At 38.5% G+C, this 14,885-nt stretch overlaps 4 protein-coding genes across 5 annotated transcripts; 2 read left to right on the plus strand and 2 right to left on the minus strand.

Annotated features, from left to right (window-relative positions):
- Positions 1-128: 128 nt before the first annotated feature.
- On the minus strand, positions 129-2,153 carry LOC111476781 (glucan endo-1,3-beta-glucosidase 7-like). Its single transcript, XM_023120583.1, has 3 exons — positions 1,943-2,153; positions 471-1,775; positions 129-387 (listed from the first exon to the last, which is right to left on the minus strand). Exons 1-3 carry the CDS (start codon positions 2,037-2,039, stop codon positions 347-349), a joined length of 1,443 nt encoding a protein of 480 aa, XP_022976351.1. The 5' UTR covers positions 2,040-2,153; the 3' UTR covers positions 129-346.
- Positions 2,154-3,642: 1,489 nt separating this feature from the next.
- Positions 3,643-5,177, plus strand: LOC111476784 (probable ribosome biogenesis protein RLP24). Of its 2 annotated transcripts, none has more exons than XM_023120590.1 (4): positions 3,643-3,863; positions 4,254-4,367; positions 4,505-4,755; positions 4,849-5,177. In XM_023120590.1, the coding sequence occupies exons 2-4, from the start codon at positions 4,287-4,289 to the stop codon at positions 5,021-5,023; spliced, it is 507 nt and encodes a 168-aa protein (XP_022976358.1). In that variant the 5' UTR covers positions 3,643-3,863; positions 4,254-4,286; the 3' UTR covers positions 5,024-5,177. The 2 variants fall into 2 exon arrangements, with proteins under 2 accessions (XP_022976358.1, XP_022976359.1); XM_023120591.1 differs by lacking the exon at positions 3,643-3,863 and adding an exon at positions 4,063-4,146.
- Positions 5,178-5,516: 339 nt separating this feature from the next.
- LOC111476780 (probable LRR receptor-like serine/threonine-protein kinase At2g16250) lies at positions 5,517-9,969 on the minus strand. Its single transcript, XM_023120582.1, has 5 exons — positions 9,851-9,969; positions 7,324-9,491; positions 6,827-6,955; positions 6,709-6,731; positions 5,517-6,534 (listed from the first exon to the last, which is right to left on the minus strand). Exons 2-5 carry the CDS (start codon positions 9,255-9,257, stop codon positions 5,957-5,959), a joined length of 2,664 nt encoding a protein of 887 aa, XP_022976350.1. The 5' UTR covers positions 9,258-9,491; positions 9,851-9,969; the 3' UTR covers positions 5,517-5,956.
- Positions 9,970-14,272: 4,303 nt separating this feature from the next.
- Positions 14,273-14,844, plus strand: LOC111476785 (protein RADIALIS-like 3). The gene is made up of 2 exons (XM_023120592.1): positions 14,273-14,593; positions 14,683-14,844. The coding sequence occupies exon 1, from the start codon at positions 14,328-14,330 to the stop codon at positions 14,589-14,591; it is 264 nt and encodes an 87-aa protein (XP_022976360.1). The 5' UTR covers positions 14,273-14,327; the 3' UTR covers positions 14,592-14,593; positions 14,683-14,844.
- Positions 14,845-14,885: the final 41 nt, after the last annotated feature.

The following is a 14,885-nucleotide window of genomic DNA, read 5'->3' on the forward strand; positions in this document are numbered from 1 at the left end:
TTTTTTTTTTTTTTTTTTTTTTACATCCAATTTCCCTCCTCGCGAACCTTAACGAACTATTCGGAACTTTCAACTGATTTTCATTTCAATTTTCAGAACTATCTATTGAATTGAATATCAAGTCCATAGTTTTAACTACGCATAATTGAATTGAATAGTCCAATTAATAATTAAGAGCCAAAAAACACCGATTTAACTACGCATAATTATGATTTACAACGGCACGCATCCATAGCTTGACGACGATAATATATATATAAATTCAAAACCATCAGGAAGTATACATATTAATGGAGATGGAAACTCGAATATGGATCTTCGTGATTTCCATTGAGCTGCCTTCTCATCACGTGCGCCCTCCTCCAGGATAATTGCAGCCATTGTAGCCTACATTAACAAACAGAGACTAATATTAATGGTGAATTTAGATTCGATTAGGGTTATTGAGTGAAATGAAATGGGGCTCTCACTTGGGTTGTTGGAAGAAAGTGTGGCGGACTGTGAGAAGTCACACGTCGATGGATCCCCGCCGGCGGTTTGGAAGAACAGGTTCATGGCGTAGGCGGCGTGTGAGGCCAAGGTGTTTGGCTCGAAACACGCGCCGGCGGGTTGAATGGCGCTGCAATCCAGCCCTCCTCCGCAGGCGTAGTCCAAATTGGCCTGAAGTTGGTCGTCTGATACGCCGCCCTTCGGCACGCACCATGACCCTCCTCCTCCTGCCTTCGGCTTTGGGCTTGTTGGTGCTTTCGTCGATGGATTTGCTGGGGCCGATGAAATCGGAGTGCTCTGCCCATTTTTCGAAAGACCAACGTCGTACGCCATTGTAAGATCAGGCTTGAACAATCCGAAAGCTCTCTCAGAACCAGGCCCAGGCTTCAAATCTTCGTCGTACAGTGCAAACAGATACGTATCAACTGATTTCCCCGGCATCAATGGCGTTCCGACCATGGAACGAAGGTGCGCAATCAGATTCCCGTTGAATGCCTTGGCGTTTTCCAGACTTGGGCCCACCTCGTCGCCGTCTCCTTTGTACGGCCAACCGGTCTCCGCCACCACAATCTCTACGTTCTTGAAACCCATTGCGTTCAATGCAGATCTTATGGCGTCCACCTGAGCGTCGAACATGTTCATGTACTTGATATTGGTGTTCGTGTCGATCCGGCCGGCGTTGGGCTCAAAAAGACAGAAGGCCAAAGTATCCGGTCGTGGATCGCTCTGGTAAGCGAAGTATGGATATGGGTTAATGGTGAATGGCGATCCAGTGGCGTTGTTGAACTCCAATAGCCCCTTCAACACGCTCATATAGTCTGGGTGGAAGAGCCCGGACGACGGCGGCTCCGATTGGCGAAGCACTGCCATGGAATGGACAGTGGAAATCTTAATATCATTCCCCAGAGACATCGAATCGAGCGCGTTTTGAAGATTCTGAATCGCCGGCACAAGCTGGTTCATTAAATTTTGATCGTTGGATGTTATCACCTCGTTGCCTACCGTGATGAGAATGATTTTGCTCGCCGGATAGAAGGGGGCAACATTAGCGTTAACCCAATTTTTAGCAAAATTCGGGTCGGACGCTAGGGCTGGAATGTCACCGTTCGCAGCGCCTATCACAATTCCGATCCCTGTGTTTGCTAAAGCTTTGATGATGGCCGGATCAGCGCCATAGAGTCGAACTTTCTCGATCGAAGTAGATTGAAGTAGCTTAGCCGTCGACGACGGCGGAGGAAGGTTATCGGCGACTTGACCGTAGTTGATTCCGATGAACGATTGCGAATCTGCAAAACAGAGCATGTTCAATTAAAAATTCGAAAGCCGGAACAGTTCTTTCGATTCTTGTTAATGAACAGATTTTCCATCTCCTTTCTTTTGAAAGAAAAATTCAAGCGATCAAAGTGGATAAAAGATTCACAGATAACGACAAGTTAAGAAACCAGAAACTTACAGGCGATGTCAGTGACTAGCAGAAAGGTAAAGAAGAAGAAGAAGACAGTAGAGCGAAGAAGAGTGGAAGCCATGGCTGTTGAGTTCAAAGCAGACATGTTGGAGATGGGTTGCAGAGGAACGAGAGATTAAATAGATGACTGAGCAGGGAAGAGGAAGATGACAAGGGTAATATTGTAAAATGAATATTCAGTGGGCCCCCCTATCTTTTTCAAAAGCGGGATGCCCGACAAGTGCCGTGAATGATCTCCGCCGTTAGAGAATTGGAAGTGGAAGATGGCGGAGTCGTGGAGGTGTTTGCGCCGGTAACGTGGATATGTTAATAAAGCTACTGTTATGTGCATTTTTTTGAAATGACCCAAGTACCCCTCTATCTTGACCGTTGCCCAACTTCCGTTGGCAATTGAATTCTGTGAGCGGAAAATAAAATAAACATCTTTTTATATTAAAATCATATAATAAAACAATATATTAAATCATATAAAAATCTTTACGCTTTTACTTAGCTATTAAGAAATATTACTGATCTAATTAGGCAAACGTGACCCACAGGCCCCATTTTTGCAACGTACAAAGGTGCTTTGAGCAGCGGGAGAGCAAAGCATTTGGATGAAAGCGCGCGGTTGGAAAAAGCTTGGATTCTTGATGACTTGTTAAATAATGGTGACCACTTTATGATGAACGTCAAGGAGGGCGAGCTTTACGATGGTGGGATTGATTGGTGACGAAGCAACTTCAATCTGCTCCATAGACTTTGAATCTCAGCCGTCTCCTCTCAGCCTCGCCCGTTAGTAACCGCTCAAGTCCACCCCTAGCCAATCTTGTCTACTTTAACTCGTTACGTATAGCCGACAGGCTCACGATTTTAAAATACGTCTACTAAAAGAGGTTTTCATACTCTTATAAAAAATGTTTCGTTTTTGTCCACAACCGATGTGAGACCTCACAATCTGCCTCCAAGACACCTTTATTGTGAAGGGTTCGTTTCCCTCTCTAACCAATGTAGGGTCTCACAAAGAAGTACGAACATTCCTACACTGGTATAACTTGGTTTTGTAGAAGTACAATTCTGTTCTTCTATTGTGGGCTGATCATGTGCTCTGAAGCCTCGTGCAAGTTCACAAGCATCCACATAGACTCCTCCAAATCCATGGCTCCCTTCAACCATTCATGCCAAAATCAAGACCCTTCGAGTGAGTTCTTAGAATTCAGTTCAATTTCAATATCTCTTTAATAGGAAGAAGATGTGAGGTGGTTGGATGAAAGTCCCACCATAGCTTAGCTAATTTAAGGAACAATGGTAGGTTTATAATCAAATAATATTCTCTCTAGTGAAGTGAGGTCTATTGGAAGTCCAGAACAAAGCCATGAAAACTTATGTTTAGAGTGGACAACACCATTACAAAGAGTCGTGTTCATCTAACAGTATCTCGTGGTTCCTATCTAGGCCGCCTCTTCCATGGATTTTCCCGATCTCAATGGAGCTTAGGGATTTGCTCTCTTTCATTTCTTTTGGGATCTTAGGGATTGTCTCGGTGATGGGAGGTCCTTCTGTAATAAATAAAATATATTTTCCTTTCCCTTTGATTTTTTTATTATTTCTGTTTCAATCTTTCTTTCCGTATAATAAATAAAATAGAAGTAATAAAGAAAAACGAATGGCAAAAAACGGGGGAAAAAAAAAAAAAAGACTTGCTGTTTAAAACCCTATTTCACTTCAGCTACCCCCTCCACCCATTACCCGCCACTGCACCCCGCCTGACGCTCGGGGTTCCTGCCCGACACAGTCTCAGCGGCTACCGCCGCACGCTGCATTCTCGGCTGCTGTCAGCCTTCCCTCGAAATTGCCGTCGGTGGTTCAGCACCAATCCTGCGCCGTTGGTGCGATCGCATCGCCGCCACTCATTTGCCAGTTCCCCAAGGTTATATATTTTGTTTCGCTTGGTTATGTTGGCTTATTCTCTTCACCCACGGAGAAGAAACTCGAGAACCTTTCCTTTCTTGTTGATTTCTTCTTCAACCAATGTTCACCTAGATTTCAAATTCCTTAGATTTGAAATTAAAACAAGAATGTATACCTTAGATTTCAGATTCCTTGTTTTTTTTTTTTTTTTTTTTCATCCAAACTCTGGGGTTCCAAAGAGTGGTAAATTTGCGTTTAAAGTTATAATCCAAGTAAGCCGAGCGTTTTCGCAGGGGGTGGGAGTATGTTAAATTTCTGAACTATTTAGCTTTTTAGAGAGATTGTTTCTCCGTTTCAGTCGATCTTCTGAATATATAAGTTGCAGTTCTTTGATTTTCTTTTGTTGCAGGAAATTTAGGCTTGTTATTTGATCAAGAAAAGAATGAGGTTAGAGAAGTGTTGGTTCTGTTCCTCCACTATATATCCAGGACATGGTATTCAGTTTGTTCGCAATGATGCGAAGGTAAGATTAACCGACCTTTTGTGATTTGTTGTTTGTGATGCATATTAGGCTGTTGAAGTTGATAATTGTTCTTGTTAAACTAGTGATGATGGACAGGGAGCCCTATGTTTCTATTTCCTAATATGATTTTTCTGCAGATTTTTAGATTTTGTCGGTCAAAATGCCACAAGAACTTTAAGATGAAGAGAAATCCCCGCAAAGTAAAATGGACCAAGGCCTATAGAAGGTTGCATGGAAAGGATATGACACAGGACTCAACTTTTGAGTTTGAGAGGAAGCGCAATAGGCCGGAGAGATATGACAGGAATCTCACGGAAGAGACATTGAGGGCTATTAAGAAGATTGATAAAGTCAGAGCAGAAAGGGAGTCGAGGCACATTGCACGCAGGTTTTAAATTTCTTCCATTGCCGTTTGTGTATGCCTATATATTTTGTGAACACTGCTTCTTCTGGTGTAACTTGGGATCGTTCGCGTTTGCAGAATGCAAGGAAAGAAAGCAAAGGAACTCAGAGAGGCAAAGAAGGAATTGGATCAGAGCATCAGTTTGGTCAAAGCTCCTCTTGCTCTCAAGGAGGATCCTTCCCTCACCCTTCCAAAGATCAAAGTCAGTGTGGAACCATCACAAGCAGAGCAAAATCAGAGTATGGAAGAATGAGTTTGTTCCTCTTATATCACTATATCAAATATTTACGTCGTAATTACTTTTTCACATATCTCGAACTGCTACAATTCTTATGCAGTGGTAGATTGTCATTGTTTGTTCTATAGAATTTCATTTTGAGAATGTTTCTTTAATCATTTTTTTCGTACATCCTCTCTACCACCTGTGTCTATCTCCTGTCAAGTATGCTCCCACAGACATAGACTACGTAGAGGACGATACACAAAAAGTCAGGAGTAACGAACCTACCTCCTTTTCCTTGAATGAATTTCCTTGTTGAAAAGGGTATTTGGAGATTAGATCATAGGTGGTTGAGGACTAACACGGGTATAGGTCAACCTCACCCTGCAAACCATATTGAACTTCATGGTTTTAAAACCTAAAGCCCACCCACTGATTCATGTGTGACCCAAGAAGTTTGAAGGAAAAAAATATAAATTTGTGAACTAATTTGGGGTAAAATAATTAAATATTAAAATTCAGATTGACAATAAAAACTAAAACTTTTTATATACCTTACTATTAGAGGTGGCTTCATGTGAAAAATATGTTCTTACAAATACATCTCAATCGATAGACCATGACACTTCACATCTACGGTTCCAATCACCTATATGTACACAAGACGAACATCTCAACCTGTAACTCAAGAAGTTCAATGGGCATTTAAGAATTTATTAAAAAAAAAAAAAAAGTGTAACTCAAGAGTTCCATTATAGGAGAACTCGAGCTTTCACATTCTCAACCAAAGAGGTTTCTCTTGGAGCAGCAGCATTCTCCTCTAGGAATGATTGCCAATATTATCTTCAATCTGATTCGCAGCAATCAAGTTAAAAACGATCCGAGAATAAGAGCCTGTTCTCGACTCGGCATTGATACACAAGTTACAGCAGTCTTGATCGGGAACTTGAAACTCAGTGCAAATGTTCAATCTTGCCTCTCGATGTCTCCAAACTCTTCTGGTTCGGGGACAATTTCATTGGATATCCTTTTATTTGAAGATGAGAAATCATATCCACAGCTACCATGGGAGCTTAATCTTCCTGGTTGTTTAGAGCCACTGCCGTTTTCTCTATTTACATCTGATGAGCTGCGCCTCCAGCTACCATGAAAAGCAGAACTCCAAGATCTTCTTGATGAAGTTGTGCGCAACCTGCCGGAGCTAGAGAGTTCTTCCCTGACTACTTTCAAAGGATTTTCCAATGCCTTAAGGATGTATCTCATGAGGGGTCGTCTAGATGGTTTGGGGTTCAGGCATGACTTGGCAATGATCGCCATTGCCCATACCTCTTCCAATAGATCGTCGTCTATCATCAACGATGGATCGACTATCTGAGTTACGAGTTCCTTATCATGGATACTTATGTTAGATAAGGTGTGTTCCAACCACTCCTTTGTTGTAGCATCTTCTTCTGCTTTGCTGATACTAAGTTTTCCCGTCACAAGTTCTAACAATACTTTACCAAACCAGTGAACGTCCTGCGAACAGGATGCTGGTGAGGAGCCTGTATGCACAACAAATTGGTAAGTCATACTTAACAGAGCCCAACAGAGGGGGAAAAAATCAGTTCATTTTGTCTACTGTTCTAATACTAAGAAGTTATAGGCCACCAAAAGTCCTTGGCTATTTGGTATGAACGTATGCTTAAAAGAAGAGGGATCTTAGAAGGAATACGCACCAGAAGAGCATTGTTCGGAGCTTCTGCACAAGAGAATCAAGAAGAAGCCATTAGAATTTTGATTAAATAACAAAGAAACAAATATAATTGAGAAAATACTGTTTCTTAAGATACATACTGTGGCTTTCTCCGCAATCTCGTGAAGGCATTTTGGTGCTGATCCCCATCTACAACACAGGCCTCACTCAAGCTTCCAAGACGCACTTCGAATTTGTCATCAAGGAGGATACTGCTTGCTTGAATATCTCTTCAACATTTAAGAAAAGAAAAGTCAATACATTTTTTCTGTATACATTTAAGAAAATCAAGGTCAATACATTTTTTTTGGTATACAGTACAAACTGAGATCATATTATAACAGCCAAAGTATACTACTACTAGTAAATATTATATTGTCCTTTTTAGACTTTGGACTTTTCCTTTCAATCTTCTTCTTCAATCGATGTGGGATCACATATATGGTGCTTGTGTCATGTTAAAAGTGAATCTTCTTACTATAGGTGGCTGCTCTTGAGATAATTGGCCAAAATGTCTAATAAAGAAGCTGATATTTTACAAGCGGATGCTTCCACTTAAGATTTGAATATTATGATACCAAAAAGAATATTATGATACCTGTGGACGAGAGGAGGGCTACACTCATGATGCAGGTAAGACAGGGCCTCGGCAGCTCCTATTGCTATTTTCAATCTGATAATCCAATCCAGGGACTGCACATTGTCATTTTCTGAACTGGAAACACTCTGCAAGCAATTACCCAAGTCCCCATTTGGCATACACTTGTACACCAAAAGCTTCTCATCCTCGCGCTCAAAGCAGTGCCCCAAGAATGGAACAAACCTCATATGCGATACTTTGCTGAAAAAGTCTAGTTCCACAGAGTACCTTTCATTCTTCAAATACTGCATATTTACCTTTTTAATCACTACAGGAAGGCCACCCTCCAGGAACCCCTTGTAGAGATCTCCAGAGTGACCCTGTTTTATAAGATTGTCTTTGCTGAAATTCCCAGTACTGTGGAGCATCTGCTCATAAGTAAATGAATCTCCCAGACCATCAAAGTAGACTGGAGCCTTTGGAAGTGAAGGGCCGTGTCCATCTGGGACAGGGCCTACATTCGCTTTTCCTCTTTTATTTACTTTCCCTTCACCAGAAAATTTCAAGAGAACTACGAGGATAATCACAAACATAACAACAAAGCCCAATCCACCAAATAGTCCCACCATTATGAACTTCAAGCGATTGTTTTCATCATGAAGAAGGTCTAGTTTGTCTGAATTTCCCTTTCCAAAACCTTCAAAAGTTAAGGTTCTCTCAGAGTAGAAGAGGCTACAAGCCTCGAAATCTCTTTGATCTGGCTCCATATCTAGGCAGTTTCCACTGAGGATAGCATTATGACTCTTGTTGAGTACAACACCCTGGAAATAATTCCCAGATAAATCGATTGATCCATGCAATTCCAGTGGTAGATTTAGATGACCATACAGAAAATTATTTGAAAAGTTGAACACAGCCATACTGTTTGGAACAAAACTTGGCAAGCTACCCGTAAAGTTGTTGTTGGATGCGTCAAAAAACCTCAATTTGGGGTGAGATAGCAAGCCATGATGCAGACGACCATCAAGTTTATTACCTCTCAAAACCAAAATTTCCAACTGAGAAAGGCTTCGAAACAAATCATCTGGCAAAGGGCCCTCCAAGCCATTGTCTCCAAAATACATCTTTTTCAAATTCCTTAGCCCCCTCAAATTCACGGGTAGTGCACCCGTCAGTGAATTCTTGCCGAGATCAAGCACCAGTAGTTCTGAAAGGTTACCTAATCCACTTGGTACAAAGGACGTTAAACTATTGTCCGAAAGATCCAACAATTGCAGTTTAGCAAGAGTGCCTAAACTGGGTGGGATAGGTCCACTTAAAAAATTCGAGGCAAGTTCAAGGCGTATAAGATTGTGAAGAGATGAAAGAATGGGAGGTATTGAGCCAGTAAGCAGATTTCTCGAGAGATCAAGAACAGATAGCTGAGATAACTGTCCTATTGCCGAAGGCATAGAACCAGTAAGACTATTTCCAGATAAATAAAGATCAGTGAGCTCACTTAAATCGCCAATAGAGGTAGGTATTGGGCCAACGATCGAAGAAGAGCGCAGATCAAGCACTTGGAGCGCAACGAGCGACTGACCAAACCAGTCCGGAATGGAGCCAGGAAGCAAAAAACCAGACGCATTGAACGAAACCAAGGAGGTAAAATTAGCAAGCGCATCGACGGCGAAACGAGGGCTGAGCTGCCCACTCTGAGTTCGCCGCAGACCTGACACAGTGATCCCAACAACTCGACCGGCTTTGCACTTAATTCCGATCCAAGCGGAACAGGGATTGGCTTTTATTGGCCAATCTTTGCCTCTTAGCCCTAACGATGATCGGAGATCGAGTAACGCCGTCCACTCCGTACTGGAGTTCAACGATTCCCCCTGACCTAAACCGCACTGAATTAATAACAACAACAAAGCTACAACTAGCAGATACCGCCGGTGAGATTGAACTTCCATCATCGCCTGATAATGTGGAAACAAACGAAACTGACCGTGGATTTTGAAGTTACATTTGCAACTCCATCGTCTTCAACGATCCACAACCACCACAAGAGATCAAAGTTGAGCAACTTCCAGTAAAACCTCAAATCAACAGAGTTCGCCAATTTAACGCTCAATTAAATCTCACCGCCAATCACGAGCGATGATTCTACCTCTTACTCTGAACCACCATAAATGCCATCCCAGAGTCACCTACAGATAATAATGCAACAATAATATACTTCACTTTCGCTAGGTGTATTCTATTCAGATTCACAACTCTACTCGTAAATCTTGCCCAATAAACACACGCACACAGACGGAGAGAGAGAGAGAAAGAGGAAGCACAGGCTCCGATTATCAATATAGCTATGAGATTAAAGAACAGATAGTTGATTTCAGCTGATTATGTGATCTTCGCCCCAAAAACTTTCTGGTAAAGATTTTTCAGTCATAAAGGAAAAGGATTCATTATCTCTTCGCAACAGACTGAGCACACAGTAACTCTAATAAAGATGGCCAGAACGCCATTGTTAAACAATTGAAGAAGCTCCAATCAATTCAAACCTCACCTTTAAACTTTACTTGATTTCCCCTTTTCCAGAAGTGGACAGAAAGAAACTCCGCGAAGGAAGAATCCAAACAGACTTTGGACACCATTGGATCATCTCCATAGCATTTACCGACCGTAATTTACTGGTGGATGATAAAAGTCTTATATCCACTAATTTAAGGAATGATGATGAGTTTATAAGTGAGGAATACTAACTTCATTAGTAGGAGACTTTTTGGGGAAGCCCAAAAGTAAATCCATAAAACCTTATGTTAAAAGTGGACAATATCATACGATTGGAGAGAATTGGGTTAGTCTAACATTTACTTTTGTTGCGTCAGAAATTATTCATGGAAATATCGTATCCATGTTAATACCCAAACTCTTCAAGAACCGACAATTCTTCATTATTCTTTTTGCTTTTGTATAATAGACGAGGGAGAAAACAGCTGTTATTTTAATTTTATATCAAAATAGCCCCTGGATTATACATAATCTTTAATTACGTTTACCATATTAATCATAATCTCTTTCACATGTACGCTCAATCATTGATCTAAATCTCCACAAATAATTAAATTGATTTAACGATTAAATAGATTAAATTAATAATATTTAAGAGTGAATTTAAAATTATAATTATAACGTGTATTAAATGTTTTCTTTTTTTCTGAAGAATAACTGTTTTAATTATTGGTAGGGCTTATCCAATTAATTACATTGAAGACGTTAATGTTAGTTGACTAACAAACTTTTTATAATAAAAAATTGCTATGATTGGAGAGACATCAATGATGAAGGTAGAGGGTCTTTTTAATCAAATTGCCAATATTTTCTAAATTTTAGGATTAAAATGTCCTTTTTTTATTTTTTTATTTTTGTGGGTTAGTGGTTGAAAAATTGAAATGACTTGATTAGCTCACGCTTAGTCAATTACCCTACCACCTACAACTTAGTCTAGCGAGTCGACATTCCTACGTGTAACATATTGTCTTGTTGTAATTGTTTCGATCATCATGTGTGTCCAACGTGGCCTACTCTTACAATAATACATGTCAGCCATTGATTTATAATACTACGATAATATAAAAAATTAAAATAAAAAATTTCATACTAATTTTGTTTGTTTTATTTGAAGCTGGAATGAAATAATGTATAATTTAAAGATAATTGAAATGAAAATTTTCATACTATGATAAAGAAACACGTAACTATAGATGTAAACGAATAATCTTTTTAAAAATAATTGAAATGAAAACTTAACCGTTCGGTACAAATTAATATACAAGCTTGATATTTAAATTAATGAAATATATTGGGTATGCATAGAATTCAAGTGGTCCACGGCTGTCGCACCCAATCAAACGAAAAAAATAAAAAGCACAATTGACTTCTTCATTCGATTCCATGCATAGCCTAAGTGACATGTGAGCAATACCTAATTTTTATTTTTATCCACAAGACATCGACGTGGACGTCAACGTTGAATCATTGCATTCAAAAAGCATTTAAATTACATTTTTCTCCTCAACAGGTAGCTACAAAGCAACTTCGTCATTTAACCCTTCCTGAATTTGGTAAATAACATCTGTAATTAATGTAAGTTCCACATTTATTTAATAATTATTTAAATTACCACTCTGGGCCTGTGCGGGGACATTTTAATACTCGAGTATATATAATATTTGGGCTCTCAGTTGTTACCATAATTGTTGGGCTTGATGTAAATTGAAGCCCGGCCCAATTTATCCTCTCAATGATGATGCGAGTACGGAATAAGCTCTATTTTTTTTTTTTTTTAATTTGTTGTTTGATTAAATATTTGTTTTAGTTTTATTTATTTATTTTTATCTATTATTAAATATGAAATTGAAAATTTTAATATAGAGTTAAGGTTTGGAGGACTTTTATTTTTATTTTTTGCAAATTAAGAGGCTATATGATACAAATGTAATATTTCACAAATTAAACTTCCAATTTCACCTTGTATTATTCCTTATTGACTATTTTCTCACAAGTAAAACAAATGCTTAGTCAATTTAACTAGTTAGTGGGTATCAAATTTTTTTCAAAAGTAAATTGATTGGCCATAATTTTATTGATTTATTCTACATAATTAAAAAAAACAAATTTATTACTAAAAATATTAAAGCTTCAAAATTTGTCATAAATAGACAAGTTGAATCAGAATCACGTTTGGTTTGCGATAAACGATAAAGATTCGCATTTCACGTTCATATATGAAACGACGGGTGATGGATCTTCGTCAAATTGCAGTCAAATCCCGCACAGCGAAGCCATTGAACCTGAGCGGCAAAAGAAAATGAAAAGAAGGAATATTAGAGTAACTAACGGCGTCAGAACAAATGTTAATGGAGAAAGCTGTTATTATCGAAGCACCGGAAACTGAATCTGTCGGCCAAAAAGTCCGCGATTATTCCGCCGCATCGGGATCAAGCACAGACACAGGCGGCGGCCTCGCCATTGGCAGTCCCAACTTGCACCGGAAATCGGTATTGAAAGTGACGGAAAAAAGGCGATGAGCAGAGATATAGATTCTTGTTTCCAGATTGGACGTTGGCGATGAGGATTCTGAACAGGGAATTTTGTTGAAGCAGAAGGGATTCATTCATTCATTATTAAAATTTTAAATTTTAATATTATAATATAGTATTTAATAATTAAAAGAATATATATTGTTCTAGATTTAAATATTATAGATTATTCTAAAATATAATCTTACTCATTTGGGTGTAAAATTGAGTGAGGACAAAGACAGGAAATATAATCTGATCTCTGACTCTATTTATATGACGGTGAAAAAATGTTCTTCGCTCTTTCTTCATTCCTAATCTCAAAGTAGATCTCATGCGAATAAAATATATTGAAAAAACATGAAGATATTGGCACTAAAATGATTTAAATTACATCTCAATGGGATGGTTCTTAATTATTACATTTTGACTTGAAATACAAACCCCACAATACATTATATCAGAATTACCAATATAGGTATGTCATTTAAAATTTAAAGCTCTATATCCTATATTTATATTTTATTGCAATACATTATGTCGGATAAGATACCACACCATATAATATCAATGGAATATTTAAACAATTTATTATGTCACCAAATATTAATTATATATTTCGAATTTCCTCAAGTGGACATAAAAAATTTAAGACTCAACTTTTTGGACGGTAAAACATGTTGGGAAGGAATGGAATAATTAAACTTGCACTAATTTAATGGCTTAAAATCTTTTGGGTCATTTAAGAAAAGAAATAAGATTTGTTTTCCCCGTGGAAGGAACCAAAATACTCCTGAAAATGGTGTATTCACGCATATGCCCACCCACTTAGATAGCAAATTGCATAGGTTAGGATAACATTATCTTCCTAATTAATATCCATCCAAAATGGCATATGTTCCTTATGTTTTTTCTATGACGCAAATGCCACAAGATTGACTCCTCCTTTTCTTTTTTATTCTCATCTCATCTTCATTTGACACAATATGCCCACTCAGCCACGAAAAAAGTAACCCCGATATTTATTTGGTCTCTAAATAAGATGACGATTTAAAAGTTTCAAATATGTTTAATAATGTTACGATGATGTATAATGTGAAACCCCACATCAGTTGAAGAGTGGAACAAAACATTTCTTACAAATGTGTAAAAATCTATCCATAGTAGACACGTTTTAAAACTTTGAGAGAAAGTTCATAAGGGAAAATTCAAAGATGACAATATCAATTAGCGGTGGACTTAGACTGTTATAAATAGTATTAAAATTAGACATCGGATAGTGCGCCAGCAATAACGTAGAAGAATGAAACATTTTTTTATAAACGGTGAAACCCCTCTGGATAGACAGCATGTTAAGTTAAATTTATTTTTTGTTTAAAACTTTATTTTATTAAAATGAATTTGTTTATGAAAATATTTCATATTCATTTTTTTAATGATATAAACTAAAATTTGAAGATGGTGTTGGACCAAATGGCGCGGAGAGGAGTCAGGCCAACGTGGAGCAACGTGGAAAGCGAGGCAGAGTCACGGTGACTGGAGTCTGATTGTACAGTGTACGGAGCCGACAAACCCAACGGCTAAATAGTGTTGCTTAATTAAACCAGAAGTCCAGAATACAGCAAGCAGCAGGCACGGAGCCCCAAGTTCATACCAAATTTGACTGCTACGTAATGGACAACTGGCAGTTCCCACATTTGCAAGACATCAAATTATAACAATGGTCATAAATTTTTAATATTTTTTCTAAAATTAATTATTATTATTATTTTTTTCTAAAAAATCTGAGTATCTGACCGTGTTTCCAGTGGAAAGCAACGGGTAAAAGGTAAGCAAGGTCCAACCCACTTGGACCCATTGGCCCACATTGGGTCCATGTTTTTCTAGTATTTATACGTTAGAACTGGGAGCCAAATTTGTGATAAAAAAGAAAAACCAAGCACTGATCTGAAATTAATAGATATGGCGATGGGGTCTGGTCCGAATTGGACGGCGCAGCAGAACAAAGCGTTCGAGAATGCTTTAGCCATCTACGACAAAAACACGCCGGGGCGGTGGCACATCCTCGCCAAAGCCGTCGGCTCGAAGACGGCGGAGGAAGTGAAACGCCACTACGACAGGCTCGTCGAAGATGTCAACAGGATCGAGACCGGCCAAGTTCCTTTCCCTAATTACAGAAAACCCGGACCCGCAGGCCGAGGATTTCGCTTTGTTGACGACGAATAACGGTAATTAAGGACGATTATAAAATTTATTTATATTCTCATATATTATAAAAATATATATATAAAACAAGAATTTCTTGTGATAAATGCAGGATGAGGAGCCTACGCTTGCATTGAAATATGAAGGCTACATGTAGCTAGTTTTCGTCACCCATCTTTATTGTAATTCCTAGTTTTATATCTGTAGTCCCAATTTGTTATATAATGAATAAATACTCTATTAATAAGAGTTATCATTGTAAATTATTTATTAAGTTCGCTGGAAAATAGATATTTTAAAGTTAAATTTTAATTA

The sequence above is a fragment of the Cucurbita maxima genome, unplaced genomic scaffold, assembly GCF_002738345.1.
Source record: "Cucurbita maxima cultivar Rimu unplaced genomic scaffold, Cmax_1.0 Cma_Scf00003, whole genome shotgun sequence".
Taxonomy (NCBI): domain Eukaryota; kingdom Viridiplantae; phylum Streptophyta; class Magnoliopsida; order Cucurbitales; family Cucurbitaceae; genus Cucurbita; species Cucurbita maxima.